This window comes from Strigops habroptila, chromosome 4, assembly GCF_004027225.2.
Source record: "Strigops habroptila isolate Jane chromosome 4, bStrHab1.2.pri, whole genome shotgun sequence".
Taxonomy (NCBI): Eukaryota; Metazoa; Chordata; class Aves; order Psittaciformes; family Psittacidae; genus Strigops; species Strigops habroptila.
This window is the reverse complement of record NC_046358.1, coordinates 27,722,850-27,743,207: the sequence shown is the minus strand read 5'-3', so window position 1 is coordinate 27,743,207 and position 20,358 is coordinate 27,722,850. Positions and strand designations below refer to the sequence as shown.

The 20,358-nt window shown below is 44.7% G+C and overlaps 1 protein-coding gene across 3 annotated transcripts in view; it reads right to left on the bottom strand.

Annotated features, from left to right (window-relative positions):
- PRIMA1 (proline rich membrane anchor 1) overlaps positions 1-19,923 on the bottom strand; it is a 48,763-nt gene extending 28,840 nt beyond the window's left edge. For all 3 annotated transcript variants that reach the window (XM_030484584.1, XM_030484586.1, XM_030484585.1), the window contains exons 1-2: positions 19,725-19,923; positions 13,419-13,569 (exon numbers count right to left, since the gene is read on the bottom strand). In XM_030484584.1, the coding sequence (XP_030340444.1) occupies positions 13,419-13,569; positions 19,725-19,817 (244 nt within the window). In that variant the 5' untranslated portion in view covers positions 19,818-19,923. The remainder of the gene's footprint in view (positions 1-13,418; positions 13,570-19,724) is intronic.
- Positions 19,924-20,358: the final 435 nt, after the last annotated feature.

Genomic DNA, 20,358 nt, shown 5'->3' with positions numbered 1-20,358 from the left:
GACTTCCTAGACAGGTGTCAGATCTCTGTCCCAAGCCGGCATGCTGACTCTAACCAGGAGCAATGTGTGGCCAAGACCTATGGAGAGAAATGAGGTGGGATACCATAAGGTGCCCAGGAAGGGATGATGCTAAGCTTGTGGGATAACTTGTACTGGTTTTGCAAGGCTGTAGAAAAAACAGAGTCCTACATGGTTATGGGAGGATGATGATGCATACAGGAGAGCAGTCAAAGGACTATCAAAAAAGGTAGGAAGGGAAAGTTTGTACTCCAAAAGATCAACAGGCTGATGGCCAGATCTGCCAGACTTAATCATATTAAGCTGTTGATGAAGCCGATCGGACCTGCCAGAACTGAGGTATGACCCTGCAAATGGGAGTGAAATATGGATTCAGCTGCCAAGGTCTTTTGGAGGAGAGTAGGGTTAGCAAGCGCAGAGGGAAAGTCTGTTTTCTAAAGCATGATCATTTAAAGGCCTTGTGGAAAAAAGGCTTTTAAGGAGATTACATCATAGCTAGCTTCTGTGTTAACACGCGGCTCTGGCATTTATCTTTACAATGGACGCTCACGTCAGCCACCGCCCTCTGATCTGACTTTGTCACATGTTTTTCTAAACAGCATTCTCCCATTGAGACGCTGTTTCTCCCTCACCATCTGATTCTCCTTCAGCAAAAAGGACTGAACTGGTTTTACCCCAATTAAATCACACCCTATCAGTTTCTGTCCCAAGAAAATGAGAACTGAAGCCTGTGCCTTGCAAAGCAGCCTCTTCCCTGCAGCAACATGGTCATTCTGGAAAGCCTCGTGGGGGACCCTCAGATTTCCCTGCTCTCTGCAACCTGGATCAGCACCAGGCTGGGCAGTACTGAGATAGTCCTAGGAACACTCCCAGATAGTCCTATACACTGCCTCCCCATGGGAGCCATCACTCAGGCAAACCCTGCCGTACCTGCGGTATACTTTCCAACACGAGAGTCATGGATCAGATTAGTCGGTATCTGGTGCCTTTAAGAAACAGGTATGAAAATTCGCTGTTAAATTAGTACCCTGGAATCTATTTTAGGAGGTGGCCTGATTTCCAGAGATTCTGAGCACTCAGAAAGCCAAATGCTTTAAGTTGGGTATGTAGATATAAAACCTTACGTTTAATCTTCTGAGTTTTATGATATAGACCTTAACATCTCTTTACTTAGGCAGAGCGTCACCATGAGTAGAAGACAGAAATTCCTCTCAGGACATGGGTTCCAGTCTCAGCTCTCCCCATTGCTTGTTGGGTGATTCTGGAAAGATCTTCACCCCCAGCCCCTCCTTCTCATGGACAGGGACAGTAGTCTCAGTCCTCCAATCCCAGAACAACAGCAGCACAGCACTGACCTGAGGACAGTAATTCTCAGTTCTTTTGAACAGAGGGACCACTGAGAGGCTCAGAGATGTGCCAGCACAGTACCATCCACTTCATTGCACAAACACACAGGCTGGCTCTCCGGCCGTGAGTGACATGCACAGAGAGCACTGGCTATTCTTCAGCAGGGAAAGATCAGTGCCGAGGATCATCTGCTTGCCCCAACAAACTGTGGGACCTCATCACGTTACAGCAGTGAAAGAGCATTCTGAACCTTCATGCTAAGTCTGCTTTTGCCATTTTGGCACTCTGAACCTGAAAGCATATTAGCATATTTCTATCAGTATTCAGCAAGCACAAACACAATGCACATATATAGACACACAAATATCTATATACATCCCTCCCCCAACCTACTTTGGCTGCCAAAGATTTCCTAGAGAGGATCTAAAAATGAGTATGATACACAGAGGTGAGTGAACTCTCAACACGTTTTAAGGATGAATTTAACACCTGTAATAGACTGTAGTCAGTCTTGCAGATTGCAAGTACTTGCGAATACTGCAGCCCATCCCCTGCCAGCATGTCCCAGGTATGCCTGTCCCATGGCTGCCCCTGTGAGGAGCCAGTTGGCTGCCCCGCTATGCGAGGCTCTGGCTTCCTTCTGTTAAAAATCAGAAGCTTCTGCTTTGGTATTTGCTGAGGTGAGCACCCTGCCTGCTGAGACCCACAGAGCTCAAGACAGGCGCGAGCAACTCCAACACGGGCAGGAGAGGTTTGCCGCCATGAATCAAATATGTGGAGACTTCTTCAAGCTTCTTGGGAAAAGGGCTACCTTTGCTTGCAAGCTTGCAGCGCTGGGCCCTGAGGCATTTGACATCAGACAACCCAGCGACCAGTGAAAGAAGTCACTTCCAAACTGGAACTCACTGGGGACAGGAGATGCATTTTCCCACATTGCTTTCCTTCTCAATCACATAGCAAATATCACCTCCCAGATTGACCACAGTCTGAAGAGAAATGAGCCTTGTGGATAGCTGTCTCTCCCAGTCAAGCTGGTTTCTTTCAGGCTATTTTAGGGAAGAAGATGGGCTTATCAGCAGCTACCAGGTATTTCAGGGGGACAGGCCTCTGCAGGGGGCGGTGCAGCTGCAGAAGGCATCTCATGAAGAAGTGACTGCCAAGGAGCAAAGACATGAGTAGAAATTTGGCCTCATCCTCCCTCATGACCTGCTGGCCACTCACTGCTTGCCTCATATCAACAGCAAGGAAGTGCTTAGTAAACAGCACATAGAAAGCATGTGTCCTCCCCAAATAAGGTGGAGTTGGCCATGGCTTAGGATGCTTGCAGGGAGTTAAGTGGCTTAGAGAGCTCAATTAACATCTGTCTGTATTTTTAGGTAATAAAAGCCCTTAAAAAGCTAATCCTTCCTTTTACTGAGCCTCAGGCACCCTGGGAGGAAATCTATGCCCCAAGAGGTGCTGTGAAGGCAGGCGCAGATAAGCATTTTGAGGTACTGTGGTAATGGCACCTATATGGACACTGTAAGTACATACAGCGATAGCTCCTCCAGGCTGTTAAATCCCGTATCTGCTGATATATGCACCTTTGTAAGGGTTTTGCTGAAGCTGTATCATCATTGACAGAGAAGAAATAAGACATGACATAGTGCTGTTTTGCACAATGGGTTCCTGTCCAGCCCCTCAGGCTTCCTCCTTTCTTTCATTACCATGGAGGGATGGCATGGCCGTAGGCTCTACCTCTTGCTCCTGGCACCGTAAACACCTTATCCTTCTTGCTGTGTGGTAGCGCAGCCTCTTCTTCAATGACTAGTAGGACAGCTGATCAAGTTTATAGCAATTACTGTTCACTTTTGAGCCTAATAATAACAGTAATCTTCAGTCCTTGACATCTACTAGTCCCAAATCCAAAGTTTACAAAGGTGAAAAAGTATCTCAGTTTCAGATATGGTAACTCTTGATTAGCTGATAGTTGACTCCTGGTATCTCCCAGCAGGTCGGTGACAGATGGAAAAGCAGAACCCTGGACTCTTTTTATGCCATTCTTCACAGGGTGGGCACGTTGTCTCCTTTGCAGGAGTCAGTACATCACCATCAAGCCTTCTGAAAGCTTGTCCGTCTTTCAGCTCTTGCAGCAAATAGGCCTTCAAAGGAAGGATGATAGAGGCTGAAATTCAAACAGCTGAAATTGATTTCAGAAGTCTAATCTCCTACATCGATGATCAGTCTCTCACCAGCAAATGATTAATAAGATACCTCAGGGCTGGCAGATTCAATCCCACAGAAAAATAGATTTTCTTGGTATAATGTTCTATATATAGACCGAATTAAGGTTCAGATCTGTACAACTTCTTCAGGATGAATGGTAATCACATGAGTGGTGCCATCAAAGTCACAGGCTATGAAATGTGAGTAAAATTCAGTGCTACTGGTATGATTAAGATATTATCTCTTAGATCCTTAGCGGCTTTTTAAAGAGCTCAGGAACTTCCAGATAATAGCAAAGATTGGACAAGCCTCACATCTTACAGCTGAAACTTTCTTGAAATCAGTGCCTTCAGGGAAGGCAGCTACAAAACTAGCTTCAGCCAACTGCAGAGTGAATTTCCTTACACAGATTGTGGAAGACTTGGGAATACTTTGATTATTTTCCTAATGTGTTAGTAGCAGCAGTTTCTAAGACACTGGTTTGTGTCCATCTCTGAAAAATTAATGGTTTGCCTGTTCAGCATTCAGACACTACATGGAGAGTGTAACCATAATAGATATATACTTTAGATTTGTAGTACACTGGCTTTAAAGAGTTCACTTTACAAAGAAAGCCATATTGCAAGTCATATGTCTGAGTTTTAGAGAAGAGCTGGTTAACTACATAGCAGATAATTCTGCTAGTGTAGGGCATCTATATAAACGTAATCCTCCTGTTTGATAGTACGTAGATTATTCACAGCATCATTGTACATGTATCATTGTATCGCTTCAATGGCTCAGTTATTCCTGGAAGTAAGGGCTACAACTATCACTTAAAAATGTCCCTGAGGAGACCAATTAGTAATTCCCATGCCCTACTGCACTCAAGTTCCTTTTCCAAATTGTATTCAGATTCAACTTAAGAGAAATAAAGTTGATGATCCTCCCAGAGTAAAATGGAGCTGAAGTGTCAAATGCCTTCCAAACCAGGGGTAAATTTAATTCTAATAAAAAGAAAATAACATTTATCAACTGATAAATTTTCATGCAGTGTCCATAAAATATAGAATATTAACAGATCAAGCAGTTTCACCATGTCAAATGCCCAACGTGAAGTCCTCCGTCACCACTCAGTACACATGTAACTCTCTGAAAGCTAAAAGACAAGGCACAAAGCTACCTTACAGTTGTAAAGGCAAGCAAATTGGTTACTGGTTTCTATCTGCACTTTCCTCAGGCTTCACACAGAATTCTGTCACCATCGCTCCCTTCTGAAGCCTACAGCAGTAGGCAGCCAATGCTGCAGAATGATGCCCCCTGAAGCTGAGGTAGAGCATCTGCAGCTTGCCAAATCAAACCAAAGGTTAAACCAAACCCTCCCTTTGCTCCACTGGTAGTCATTTCCTTTGATAGTGGCTACGAAATAAGACTATGCACTGCTTCCAAAAGGAAAGGAAAATGTCCAGGGATGATCCAATAGAATCTGCTCCGTTGGTAAAAGTCCAGTTTAATAGCAGCAGTTCTGCTGGTAAAAGTCCAGTTGAATAGCAGCATTTGTCAAGGAGCAGATTTTTGTGTAAAGTATTTCTAACCAATGAACTGGTGAAATATCAGCTCCATTTTAAAGACACCTCAAAATTATAAAACAATTCACTTTAATAACAATTGGGAATTCACATTTTGCTACTATATAATGTGGTATGATTTACTAGTGGAAGTTTTAACTTGCATAATTATTAATGACAGTTTTTGCAGTAGCATCAGTTATTAACCTATGTTTGCATTATATTAATGGACACTATGTACTCACTTTGGGATAACATCCCAAATGTCCAGACTGCTGCTTCTTTGATCTGCTATGTTGACTTGAAAATTACCTGGAAGTTGCAATTACACAGGCAGTGCAACACCTTTGTATCATGTTTACAACAAAGACTATGCACAAAACCATTACCAGAACATCCATTTCTGTGGGTCTGCTTCACCAAGGTCAGCTGCTTAGCCCTCCCGGCTAGAACAGTTTGTGCCAATTAAGTGTTTACTTCAGACTTGTCCAGTTGAGGCACAACTTGTCCTGCCACAGGCAGGGGACCCTACAATTACTTGTAAATCAGCAGCCTCTGACTCATCAGTAACTTCCCTGAAGATTTGTTATCTTCTTAATCAGTGAAATGGTTGGCATGTACAAATGGACCACCATCCACACAGGGAATTAATGTCTTCAGCTTAGCCAGCTCCTTTTGCTGAAAACAACAAAAATGTAAAGAAATCAAGCTCTTGGAGCATGCATCTCAGAGCAGAATGGACTGTTCTACTGCAGCAGCAGTTTAATACCCAATGCTTCTTTTTTCAAAATTAGACAATGCTTTTAATCTATAGATAACAGAACTCCCACTGATTTCTCCACTGCAAAATCTGGCCTGAGGCTCTTACTTTTAAATATACGAACGAGTGCATTTTCAAGAGAGTGGATTTTTCCATAATATGGATTTATTACTGCATGGAAATTTCAAAACAAATCTGCAAGGTCCCAGAGCAGCAGAAAGATTCATCACTTGCCTAAATAAAAATTAGACTTGACAAAACATCTCAGGATTTACTGTGGTGAAAAACATTGCATTGGAAAAGCAATGGAAGCTGTGATTGACTGATCTAACGAGAGTTTTACAAAGATAGAGAGTTTACAAAAGCTCAATATGAGGAGATGTTAGGTGCACGAGTGATAGGAGAATTACGTCATGAAAGTGTTAGTATGAACCTTTCCAGTCTTACCTGCTTTCTAGTCACTAATCCAGCTCTTCAGATTTAATATAACATCCCAGATATCCAAACTATTTCAAACTTCATATTTAATTGCTGCTTAAGACATCTCCTCACCTTAACTAATTTTCTCATTTTGACTGGGAGGTGAGGACTTGTAACTTTTATTCCAGAAAAAACTGTGCTAAATGAAAAAAAAAAAAAAAAATAAAAAAAATAAAATCAGGATTTTGAAGTCTTTATGTCCTTAGTGATAAAATCAGAGGTGCCTGCAGTTTGGGGCAGGCAATCTAATCATTGCATTTCTGATTTAGGTGGGTGAATTCTGCCTAAATCTCATCTTGGATGCTTAATGATTTGGTTCACTGTGCTAACACAGAAAGTAGAGTCTGTGACGTGAAAACACCACGATGGAGACCTGGATTAGACTCTGCATGCACCTTATCCATGACTCCAGCCTGCAGGGCTGGATTTCAATTTAGATTTGAAAGCCTCAAAATCCTACTGTCAGTTCTTAGAGTCACAATCCTTCAGTAAAATGAAAATGTGGGAGAAGACAAGAATCGAATTTTGGTTTTGCTTTGTGAATTACAAACAATACTGTCACACAAGACTGTAATTCACAGTATGACAGCTGTGTTACCAAAACTGAAAGGGCTTCCCTGTTTCAGCATTCTGCTTGCTTTTAAAAAAAGTCACTGTCTAGACTAGACTTGTAGTAAAACAATATTCGCTCACAGTAGCTGTCATTACTATAAACGTCTTGGTGTAGGAGACAATGTACCCCCTGCCATTTTGGTGCTACTGTAACTCTTTTCCACTACTGTTCAGTTTTTGTAGTCGCTATGTTGTACAAAGTGTGGACGAAAACATCTTCCCTATACTATAAGACAAACCCACCCCCATGTGTTTCCTAACAATTCCTTTGGGCATCAGCAACTGTGAGAAGTTAATCCAAGACTCCTCAAGTGTGCCCAAACATCTCAAAACTACTCAGAACCAGTTCTTCCAGCAGAAGAGCGGTAGATAAAGGCTGGTCCTTCCAGCTGAGCCTTTAGGGTCAGAATTGCATTTGCGGTGGCTGTTTGGAAAGGTGCAAAGCACCCACAAGACAAAAGGCCCAATGGGGAAACTTAAAGTCAGAGACCTCTGAGATGCTCAGCCCATATTGCAGCAGCTACACCAAACTGCCCACACCAAATTCTTTGGCACGTCATGTTTTAAAACATGTGGTGGCCTTCAGGAGTATTTCAATTCAGTTTGCAATTGGAGGACAATCATAGACTTCTGCCAAGGACAAAAGTCCTTTTGGCATTGTGTAGGCAAGCACATCAACATCTCTACCCAGCTAGTACAAGAATCAACATGGTGAGCATCATGAACATGCTCAGCTTTCCTGCTTGAATGGCCATATGGAGACAGTGCTCAACATGAGGATCAAACTCATTCTCTGGATCCACACCAGGTCACCCTGTCTGTTCCACCACGAGGATTTAGGTCGCAGAAAAGCTTAAGAAAAAAAACATTTCTATTCTTTTATGTCCCGGAGCCATACAGTTTTTATTTCTGTAACAAGTTCTTGTTGTGAAAGACTATGTTGTTAACAGTCAGCAAGCCAAATCTGCACATTTTAGTTGCTTTAAAACCTACTCAAAGTTTAACAAGCTCCAGACTGTTCCTGTACTTCAGATTCCTGCCTATAAATATACACATATTGTGATTATCTGTCCTGAAAGATTCAAATATCCCTAGCTTTCCTACTTGCACTGAAGGGACACTGCCCTTTTTCTGAAATTAAGCTGTACGTCTGTGCTTATGTAGTTGCCAAAAAGTTGCATCCTTCCTGCAGTTGGCCATTTTTACTTTGGAATTTGCACCAGCCCAAATAATTAGTTAATTAGATGCACTATCTCTAAAGATAAAGGAGAAGATTCCACCTTGGAAAACAAAATCATACAATTACAGCCTGGAAATTAGATCCTCTGCAGTGACGTCATTCACTTTGGCTTTGCACTGACTTGATCATGCTTTATCTCAACTGATAGCTCAGGGCAAACTTTCACTGAGGTCAGGAGCTGTAAAGACTTTCCTGTGTACCTGTGTGCAAGCATCCAACAAGCCAGAAGTTGGTTCATATATCCAGACCCAGCAACACTAGCACAGCTTGTAATGTTCTTAGATAAAAACTTTTATTTAAGTTTCCTCCTCTAAATTTTGACTGAAGCAATGCTTGACTGGGCACTTCCATCATCCAGAGAAGGGATGGCAGTACCATGGATTCCTCATCTAATGTGGTAGATGGATAGAAGAGACTGCAAATGCTGATAACCAGCAAGTGAGGAGTTCATGCTAAACATCCTTTCTCTTCCTCGCACAATTTTGAAGAAGTCACTTCTGAAATGTTTTTTCCTCAAACCTTACACAGGTTAAAACTGATACTTGCTGCAGTGTTGTCTAGCTTTAACCCTTTCCTGTTTTGAAAGCCTAGCTTCTGCTTCCAAACAAATTCTTTTCTTCTTTGTAATGCCCCTGGAGAAACATATGCCCCTGCCTCCCATATGAAGACAGGCTGAGAAAGTTGGGGCTGTTCAGCCTGGAGAAGAGAAGGCTGCGTGGTGACCTCATAGCAGCCTTCCAGTATCTGAAGGGGGTCTACAAGGATGCTGGGGAGGGACTCTTCCTTAGGGACTGTAGTGGTAGGACAAGGGGTAATGGGTTCAAACTTAAACAGAGGAAGTTTAGATTAGATATAAGGAAGAAGTTCTTTACAGTAAGGGTGGTGAAGCACTGGAATGGGTTGCCCAGGGAGGTTGTGGATGCTCCATCCCTGGCGGTGTTCAAGGCCAGGTTGGACAGAGCCTTGAGCCACGTGGTTTAGGGCAAGGTGTCCCTGCCCATGGCAGGGGGGTTGGAACTAGATGATCTTAAGGTCCTTTCCAACCCTTACGATTCTATGATAAACCTGTGTGCTCACAAACTGTTTAAGGGTTGACAACAGCATTACTTTACATTTTGAAGGGTCAACATTGTTTGAACTAGCTTAATCTCATGGGTCTGTGAAGCTGGGTTTGAAATGCTGCCTAAACAAGTACTCACCCCATTTACCTTGCTCTAGTCCTGGCTGAAATCCAGAGACAAGGAGAAAAGCAAATTGGGGGGGGGAGGGGAAGGGAAAGAAACAGTTAGTTAAAGGCCAGGTTCTCTATCTCCATTCAGGTCATTACAGCCACATCTAGGGAACAGACTCAATTTCACTGAAAGTTCCTCCTTTCTTTGCTGTCAGAATCTAAGCTTAGTTGGCCTTAGCCCTTCAAAGCCTCATGAGCTTTCCCTTCACTACATCAACGAGCAGTTTTCTAGGCACAGGTTAAAGAGCAGGCTGCTGCTTGCATAAGAAGAGTTACTGCAGAAACATCAATATGCCAGACAGTCTGGAGAAACCACAATTGGGTCAGCGTCCATGTCTCCTGACAGTCCCCACCATCCTAATTACTTCTAGAGGCTGGAGCCCCTCTCCTTGAAAACCCTCCGTAAGGTACATCTATACCAAACAAGACAGCAGTATCTCAGCAGGATGCCAATAAACTGCATCTCCAATGAAGCTCAGGAAACTCAAAACTGAAATGCTCCATGTGTTCCATGGAGCATTTCATGGGGCATCTTTCTCTTCACAGAAAGAGACGAGGGTGCACTAGCAATATTGAGAGAACCAACACCCACAGGGACCAGCGTGGCTGATCCTAGCCTTCATTTAGATACTGTAAAGCAGATGGATTCACTGGGGCAGACCAGGAGTCCTCCGCTTAGAGAGGTGGAGGCACATTGATATGCTGCAATGAGGGAAAGTCCTGTAACAGCTACAGAGTGGACGCAGTGAAGGCAAGAACAGGGGTTGGAAGGGACATCAAAAATGCCAGTGGTTTGTGCAAAAGAGTGAGAAACATGGGAAAACAAGGCCTGGGGTCATGGCTGAAGGAGGACACAACCAGTCTATTTTTTTCTTCCCTGGGCCCTGGAGTTCTGGTGGCAGAGGCAGTCTCTGAATTCACCAGACCATTATTTTGTTGTTGATATTTGGAAATACACGGGCCACAAGATCTAATTTAATTTCCCATATTAACATTGGTATATGAATGATATGCTTCCTTAGGGTGCACTGAAACACACTCCACACATTTCTGTTGTAAATACATGACTGTAACAGTGAGGCGTCTCCCAAAGCTTTGAAAGTTGGTGTTTCTACCACCGCTTATGTATTTAGACTGACTGCTAAGTTGTGTGTGATTCTACTCATTTTCTGTGGAGAGAATTAGATTACTGTCCTCCAGTGTAAACACAACATTTACCAGTTATTATTTGTGAATTTTGGAGTTCACATCTAACAGATTTTGCATACATCTATCTGCAGGAAGCAGAGCTAAAGATTTATTGTGGGATCAACCTGTCAATATCAAAATGTCTAAAGAGACACTAAATGCACTGTAATTGTTCCTGAAAGTCCCCAAGCACAATAAAATCCTTTCAGGGAGTCATTCAGCTGCTCACAAACAGTTACCTAGTACTATCCTATACATCCAAGTAGGGTTTGCAAAACATTCAGGTGGGACTGATAGAGAGGACGCAAAGAGGGTCTCCTGCTTATCTATAGCAGCAGCTGGAGACCAGACAGGACACGTTGAAGAGTCCTAGATGACTTCACTTAGCAGATAACTGAGCTGTCAGTGTCTATAGTAACTGGATGGACAGGAGTTTTGTATCTATTGGCTTTGATCATCAGGCCCAAACCACAGTAGCTGTTTTAGAAGGATGTAGAGATGATCTAAACCTCCAACAACATTCAGTTTGATTACAAAAAGAGCTTCTAAGGACAGTGCCTAGCAGGCTGCAGCCTTTTGTGGCTCATAAAGCTGAAAGAGCAATGCCAGCATCTTTATGCAGTGCCTCATGGCATAGACACTGTATCTCGTAAAGGCAAAAAAATTGCAACTCCTGAGCCGCTGCTTTTTACAGAGGTCTTTCTAGTACTTTAATCACTTAAAAAGCGCAAGATGCAAGTCTGGTATCAACCACTTAATAGTAGCTTGTCTTGTCCCTTTACTACTCTCTCCTCTGAGTGCTGTTTAAAAGTGGTGTCTGTAACATCAATATTTAACCATAAAGCTTGCTCATTCTCACAAGGATGGGGATTGCTGTACAAGTGGGCTAAATCACAGTGCCTAGACAGCTGATAATAATGAAAGCATCTTTCAAGATGAGGCATATGATTGCTACTCTAAAGCTTACTGGTGAAAGGAATGTGTAATCTATTTTTTTTGCATTGCATTTAAAATGAAATAACTTGTTTAAATATTAGTCATCTGGATTTATATAGCTCATTTCTAGAACTGGGTTAGCACCTGGCAATCCAGACTGAGTAAGCACCAGGCTATCCCAGTGGCAGGCCCATTTGATTTCTCTTTCCTCGTTTTGCAATGCATGACAATTCTTTTTTTTCTGGTATGATTTCCTTCTCACTTCACAGGAGACAAATCCCCACTCTCGGAGCAGCTGCCTGATGGCAGCCCAGGGAGGGAGGCAGCCGGCAGCGGTGCCCTCCTCCAGCACAGATGAGCAGCAGGGCTGGTCCCTGTGCCCACATTGCTCTGCCACACAGCTCCCTCAGGGCAATGGGGTACCCCAGGTACAAGAAAAAAGAGTGGCAAAGTACTTCATTTTCTGACTGTGAGACAAAGATCAAGGGAATATTCAATATTATTTTTTATGACATTTTGCTGAACATTGAAAGAGATTTTTCCTGCTATAAATAACCTTCATCTCTGCTTTCCAAGCTGTCTTTGTACTTCCTTTCCCAAGTGTTTCACTGTCATTTTTTTCTGGCCTCAGCCTTAAATTTCTGCAGCATGGCACAAATATGAAGCACGTTCCTGGCAGAAAGCACACTGCAAATTCTGCCTGTCCTAAAAGCTGTGCAGAAGCCTTCTTCGTGTCTTCTGCCCATCCGGGGATGATGCTGATAAAGACAAACAGCTGAATGATGCTACCTAATGATTTATTTTCCCTTGGGGAGGTGCTGAGAAGGATGCTAGATACACTTTGCAACACTGTTCCCAGTGGAGTTTATCTAAGCAAAGAGAAGAATTAATAGGCAGCCTTTTAGGGAGAGACCAATTCATGAAAACATAGAGGCATTAAGGAGATTTGCTGGAATACCAAACACCTGGGACCTGAAAGTGTCTGCGCAAGGTTCAGCCCACATCCCTGCACCCAGCCCTGCACTGCGGAGGGACTGTCTCTCTGGGGACCACCGGCACAGCTATCACTCTCCAGAAAGGATCTGTGTGTCAGGGATCACGGGAATACTGATGTGGAAGGAAACTGGCACACCTAGCCAGCAGGAACTGCAGGCACAAAGTGTGTTGGACATGGGACTGCATAGCCAGAAATTAGGAGGAGCTCAGGTGTGCTGGATAAGGGTTGGGAGCACTGATTTGTATGAAAAGCAATAGATGAATCTTAGCCTGTATGTGCATTAGTGAGAAAACTGCTTACTTGCCATTGACTCCCGACGTGCCTCTGACTTCTGTTAGACTTGCAAGCAACGTAAAATCAGTGCGTGTGACTCACTGCTATGGTAAAACAGTAGAGCTCCAGTGTCTCAAAGACAGCCAAACCTGCAAGATTGTCTAGTCAGAGTGTTTGAATGTTTGCTGCTTACAAATTCATTTGGCTTGGAGCACCCAGACGTCCAAGCAGCACACCTGGCAAAACAGGAGGCCATGTACCTCAAGGGGAAGCCAGTGCTACGTATCTGTAGCAAAGTACTTCCCAGGGCTAGGGCATTAGAGAACCACTTAAAGCTAGGGAATCATATATAATACAGCAAAAGGAGGGAATTTCTCTGGTTTTCCTCCAAAAGCCAAGCATTATTCATTGATCAGAAAACGAACCTCCATCTCTACTGAGAACATTTTTTCTTCCATTTGCTAAGTGGAAAATGAAAGACGAGCTAGCTGTGTCCTCTCCCACATCCTTTCTCCTGTCTGTCCAGACATCCCCATCACTTCGCCCTCCCTCAGTGCACCACAACTGTACCAGCAGCTACTTACTTGGCACCACTAGCAACCTTGGGGGCGGTGGAGGTGGAGGAGGAGGTGGTAATGGTGGAGGTAGCCTGCACTGGCAAATCTGCTCGCAGGTCTCTGTGACTTTCTCTGCTACGGGCTTGGAGCATGACTTCTGGGGCTCACCCTGAGTGATCTGTGAAGAAACAAGTCATTGCATGAGCAGCAGAAACAGTGAAAACTGGTTTTCCATGAATGTGTTTCTTGGACGTGAGTATCCAAGGGGCACTTCGGACCTGTGTGAGAACTGTGCTCACATACCTCACTAAGGCCACTACAAGGAGGTCTCTTCCCTACATGGTCCCCATTTCTTATTTTTTACTTTTTCACTTAACACGATTATCTTCAAGACCACTTTCCCTCTGTCAAATTTGCTTGAAATTGGCCAGCTGGTTTCTGAGTTATTATGGGGTAAGTAGAAGGCGGGTAGTCACAGACAATACGATTGCATAAGCCTTCTTTCCTTAGGAAAGCCATCTAGCAGCATGCATTATTCACAGGGTCATTGCTGCAAGCCACAGAGAGCTAATAAAAATTACAAGACAGTTAGGGTCAGGATTATGTTCATTTTCCTTATGGCAGAACTGAAAACCAGAGGAGATCTCTCATCTGCTTTGCCAGCCTCCCTTTGATGTTCGGAGAGCATTTCACAGGGTGTTTCACTTCCCACCAAGAAGTGAAGGAGAGGGAGCCCACATTTTACACCATAGCAATGACATGGTCAAAATGGAAATGCCGCAAACTGTGACTTGTAGCTTCTGTGACAGGCACTGTTGTCTAGCAATAAAGCTGAAGATGAGGCATTGCAGAACCCAAGTACAGGCATCAGTTTGCAATGGACAATGATTTAGCCATGATTGGTATGCATATTTAATAGTTTGATCTAGTCATTAACAGCATATTTTTCTTACCAGCAGTATTATTTACATGACTAGGGATTTAAGGAATGTTCAGTAAAATTCCTAATCTAACACTACGAAACAGAGTAAGTCCCTAATGAAAAGTGACAAAAGGGTATTTGCTGAACATCACAGGAGCTTCTGAGAGGTGTTAACTTCAGCGGTTTCTAAGCCAGCTCTTTTTGAATGGACTGATACTCAGATAGAAAACACTGCATCCAGTTTTAAGGAGACAAAGTCTAAAAGGTGAATAAGCATGTTATCTAACAAGCACTTTGAATGTAGAATTAGGAGACCACCTGGGACAGACTTGAGTCTTCCTGAAGCTAAGGACAGTTATGCTAGCATTTAACTGTTGCCTTGTACAGTTTGGTCTTGGGCATATTATAGTCCTAATAGTTTTGTCCTAACATTATCTTCTTTAATTAGCTCTTTTCCACAACATGTTGGTTGTTATGAAGAGGATGTCTTGTGCCATGCTTTCTGACCTCTTCTGTCTCCCTGCTTTTCCCAGGGTCACCCAGGGTTACTTTCTCTGCCCTCCTCTCTCCTGCCCAAGCTTTGCTTCCCTTCCCCTGCCAGCTCCAGGAACAGTTTGTCTCCTCTCCCCTTTCAATCCTTGCCACCAGCTCCCAGTGCAGCCTCTCCCACCACCCACCACTGGGCACCAAGGGTGTTGTGCTGCCTCTTGGCTGCAGGAAAGCTGTACACAGTCATTTCATGCATTTCTGGCCAAAAAGAGACATGGCTAATTAAAACAACATCAGTGGACAAAGGACATATTCACATGCGTAGGAGGTTTCTAAATGCAGAAAGACGCATTACTGTGGCCTCAGGGAAATGGAGGTAGGGCTTTGTTGATTAAATATTATAGAGAGGGAAGAAAGAATAGAAGAGGCTATGTGCAGCTAAGTTGGAAGGACGGCTCAGCACAGCGCAAGTCAGAAGGCTCAGTTCTTTAAACAGCTTGTCAAAGTCTATTACCAAACATAGGGAGAAACAAATTCAGCACAAGTGCTTTCCAACTTTCCCTTTCTCCCTCAGGTAACAGTAAGTGGATGGTTAAAGACCATCCCAGACAGCTTCCAGGAACTTACACAAACTCTTTGAATGCTCTAATGAATCAAAGTGACGCGGCTTCATAATCCCTCATGGCTGGTAATAAATCTGTCTGCTAAGCAGGCTTATTTATTTTTAAAGTAAGTGATCACAGGCACAGCAGAATATCCTCCATACTGCTCCAGCTCTTCCAACACTGTTCACACACTGGGTTGGGGTGTTAGGGACTCTCTCAAGAGGAGCCCCATAGGAAGAGTGCCCGCTCCATGTGGTGACAGTGGCATACCTGGGGTACCTCCTAGCTGTACTGGTATGACAACATTTACTGTGCTGAGAAAGGAGGTAGGGGAACATATCTCCACTGGCCCTGCCGTCTGATTAGGAAGCAACTATCAACTCCTAGCTACAACGACCATCCCCTACCTAGTTGCCCAGTTGCTGAATCCCATGGCTCGCTACAGTCTTGCAGGAGCCAGTGCAGTGGGAGAGCATAGAGACAGGGAGGAATAACACTGAGCAGAATGGAGTCAGCTTCATTTGCAGACCAGAATCAGCTTCGTGTATCTAAGCCTGAAGACGGTGCTAGTATGGAAAAGCTACATTGACTTATTGCTCTAATTTAATATCAACCAGAACCGAAGGCTTGCTCTGTCTTTTTTTAGCACTATTGACTGTTTATAAATCCCTGGAGGCTCTCCTACCTTAGGCTGATAATAGAGTATCCTCAGAAACCAGTGGATATTTTTCTCAATTACTTTGCAGACAAGATTAACTCTATACATGCCCAGGCACTCCCTGCTCCTCTGTACTTTTAAAATACTATTGGCGGGGGTGGGGGAGAGAGAAAAATGTTGCTTTGTCTCTCAATACCTTAGTCTGAACCTTTATCACCATTCCCCATGATAATTTTTAAAAGGTTGGGAAAGAACTGACATTTAAAAGCATGGGCTTTATCACCTATTTGTTTCCCTTCTCTTCTCATTCAGCAAAATGTCTGGTTGTTAGAAGATACCTGCAGGAACACAGATATTACCTTGCCAGGGGTTTGCCTTAGTGAGTTAGTTTAAAATAACAAAGATATTGTAACTTGGCTGAAAAAGGAAAGAATTGAATCAAGGTTGAGGGCCTTGAGGAGGAGAGAAATAGTCAAGGACTGCTGCAAGAAGATTAACTAACAGTAGCAAGATGGAATTAGGAAAAAAAGAAAAGACTTTTGGCTCCTTTTCAAGAAAAAAAAATATCCCACTGTTGATGTCTATTAGTCTTTTTATGAAAGGAATGAAGGCTATTACTTGTGTCTTCTAAAGGTAAGCAGAACAAATCACTAGAAATTATGCTTTAGGGAACAATCTTGCTCTGGCAGAGGATGATGAAATAAATTATCCCATGTTTCTTTCTTACTGTCTGCAATTCAAGGTAAGCTGCCTTCACAGGAGATGTCAGGAGAAAAAAGGCACATTGAAAGAGCCTAATCTTTCTCTGGCCAGGTCTGCTTATTCAGGTCCGGCCTCAAACTGTACTGCTTGTTTGTTCTGCTGGACACTACCGTGGCCCCAGAATGGGCCTGGAAGCACTTTGCAGATAACAACTGATCAGACACCCACTGGGCTGTTCGTAGCACAGAAGTTGCATTGGCAAGGTGTCATCTACGGCAACGGACCACAAAGGGCTTGCTCCCTAGTTGCTACTTCTGCACCTTCCAGCCATGAACACATCTCCTCAGCCTGTCTAAAACTTGGTTGCTCGTTTGGCATGGGGCTTTCTTAACACACTCAGCAGTTGGCCAGTTTGAACATAGATGTTGCCTGGATTTCTAGCCAATGCCTTTTTTGCCCTTCTCTGAAAATACAAAGAAATGACTTCATAGATTTGTGCATTTAATATGAACATGCTTTGCAAAAAGGACAAATGTTTTTAAATATTCGTGGAAATGGAAGCGTGATCCACAAATGTCCAGGGAAAAAGAAACCAAAGTGGTAACTGGTGGTGTCCTTTTGCAGTCTTTCTGTCGAAGTTTGTGCTTGTGATGCATTTCTTTTTAATAAGAGATTTCCCTCAGAAAGTGGTCCTAGGCCTGTGCTGCAGAGAGTGGAAGATTAAATCTGTATGTGGTCAGAGCTGTTTAGTATTTCAGTAGAGTCCCATGGGGTTGCAGCAGTCCACTAGCATGCTCTACAGAGTGGGATGGGAAAAGAGGATTAATACAGTCCCCTAAGGGTGGCCCTTTTGTGACTTTTTGAATCATGTAAAAGGAGGAAAGCCTGAAAAGAAAAGTGCAGTTGACTGAAAAGACAGAGATCTCTAAAAGCCTGCTGATGTGGCAAGAGCTTTGTCTCTTGGAAGCAGTCTACAGAGATGAGATCTCAACACTGCTGCGTAAATCCCAGGACGGCTCTGCATAATTCACATCAGAGTTAATCCAGATCCATGTTTATGAAATCAGAAAAAACGTGACTCTGCTATTTATCATGACGCTTACTGCTCTTTTTTTTTTTTTAATTATGTCAAAAGCCTCAGATAGAATCGTCCCTTCCTTTTTGTCACAGTGCTGGCTAAGACGCTAATAAGAAAAGATTGTGGGTTTGGGGTTTGCTGGTTTTTTTTAGTAAGATAAATGCTTCTCCTCTGATTAGTACCTGGCTGATTCTCTCAAGTGCCTCAAGGGCGGGCCTGAAGAGGGAATGTAAAGATGTGGGATGGAAGGCCATGCAGCACATAAGTCATCGCATGGATGAATAGGTAAAGAGGGGCTACAAGAAGAGATGTGAGAAAACACAATGGCTGCTATAGATGGAGCAGGGGAGCAACATAATTTGACATTACTGAATTAGTAGAGAAAAGTATAGCTTGTGAGACTTTGAAGATAGAGCAAGGATTATGACTCCACATGGAGAACGGAGTCACAGGAGGGGTTCAAAGATGAGGGAGTTTCAGGAAGGCCGGAATGCCGGTGTGCGCTGCACACATGCCCTTCTCATTGGTACCTGCTGATGGGAGCTTTAGCTACATCCTACTTTTGGGACAGCTGGAAACAAACTTGAGTCTGAGCAGATGTCTTGCTTGCCCTTCTACAGAACAGCAAGCAACAGCACAAGTACAGTTGATGAATGGGACAACAAAACTTCCAAATTTTTGCAAGGAAAAGCTGGGCCCCTTGGCTTTTGCATTTCACATTGGCAGTTCAAATTATTATAAATGCACTTATTTTTGAAAGATTGGTTTAGATCATCTGAGTAGTTTGGCAGAAAGATATTTATGCTTTTTTTTTTTTTGTCTGCTTGATTGGCTGACTGATTACAGGAGAGAGGTTGCAGAAGGTATCTCTTTTTACACAACTGCCCTTCCCTTAAAAATTAAGTTAGAGTTTTAACTTAAGCTTAGCTACCTGAATACTTGAGCAGGACAGCAGCAAGGTAGCGCTGGCAAGGATCTTTATGATGGAGGCATTGGTTTAAAGAGGTTGTTTTGTTGTATTTCTGTTCATCTTAGTCCGTAAGGAGCTCAGATCCTCTTTGTAACTCACAGCAAGCGACAAGATGCTAAAACAAACAACATCTCTCTTTAATCTCTTGGGAGTCACCAAGTTTAGAACAGGGAGTAAAAGATGTGGAGTCTCCACTGTGTTCTCTCCAAGAAAGAAACTGTAATTGTTCTGTTCTTGAATAGCACTTGGCTGTCTCATCAATCACTCCTCTGAATGCATGTATTATAAATAAACTTTAAAATATCAAAGTGACGCATTTGAGTTGAGCTTTGCTGCCGTTCTGATTCTCCAAACTGAATGGATACTCTTCCTCACCGTATACTAATTTTTCCCAGTCCATCTTGCTAGTTACCCCACATTACAATCAAGGTCACACAACATCACAGCGTCGGAGTTGGCAGAAGCTGATTCAGCCCTTTACCCAGAGAACCCTCAATTCGCAACCAACATCGAAAACCCACGGCAAAACATTACCAAAATTAGACTGCCGGAGCCTCGCTCTATGCACTGCTTCTTTCTATGCATCTTGCCACCTACAGCAAAATGCGCTTATGAGCCCCTGCCTGCCGGCGCGCCGAAGAAACTCAACTACATCTTCCTCAGACAGACCACATCGAGTTCAGCGCTCCCGGGACTCGCCGCCCGCCGCCCACCCCTCGCATGCCCCGTCCCGCAGCAGCGGCCGAGGGGGGAACCGCGCAGAGAAGAGCAACAGCTCTCCCCGCTCCGGGGGCCGCCCGGGCGACCACCGCCCGCCGCTCCCCGTGCTGCCAGGGGTGCCGCCGGCGCTCAGCCCGCCGCCCCCCGCCTGGCCCCGGCGCCGCTCCGGACAGGCTCCGGCAGCCCTACCTGTACGGAGCCCCAGAGCGGGTGGAGGGCACAGTGCAGCAGCAGGGAGGGCCAGCAGCAGCGGAGCAGCCCCAGCAGCTCCCGGAGCAGCATCCCTCCTGGGTGGGCGGGCGGGGGCGCGGGCTCCGGGCGACCTGGGGAGGGAGCAGAGCGAGCCGGCAGCAAAGGCGTTGGCTCGCACCCATTCCCGGAGCGCGACTGTCCCAACTTTAATTCTGGAGGGGAGGGAGAGAAGGAGAGAGGGAGGGAAAGAAGGAGGGGGGGCAGGGAGATGGGCGGGTGGGGAGGGGAAAGGGTGGTCGGGAAAACCCAACGCCTTGCAAGTGCCGGCTGGCTCCGCTGGGAGCCATGCCTTCACCCCGCCCCGCCCGCCTCCCGCCCCGCCGCCGTCCCCTCCCCGGGGTGCTCCGCCGGCCGTCTACCCGCGCCGCGGCTCCGCGGCCGGCGCTCGCCGCTGAGCCGGGAGCTCCCTCATACCCGGCGGGCAGCGGGCGGTGGAAAAAGTTTGAAGCTGGGCTCGGGGGTAGAAGCGCCGGGCAATGCCGGGGGCACTGCCGGAGCCGGCGGGAGCGGCAGGGAGAGCGGCGTGGCCGCGCAGCCCGGGGATTGCATCTCCCCCCCTGCCCGCCGCTGC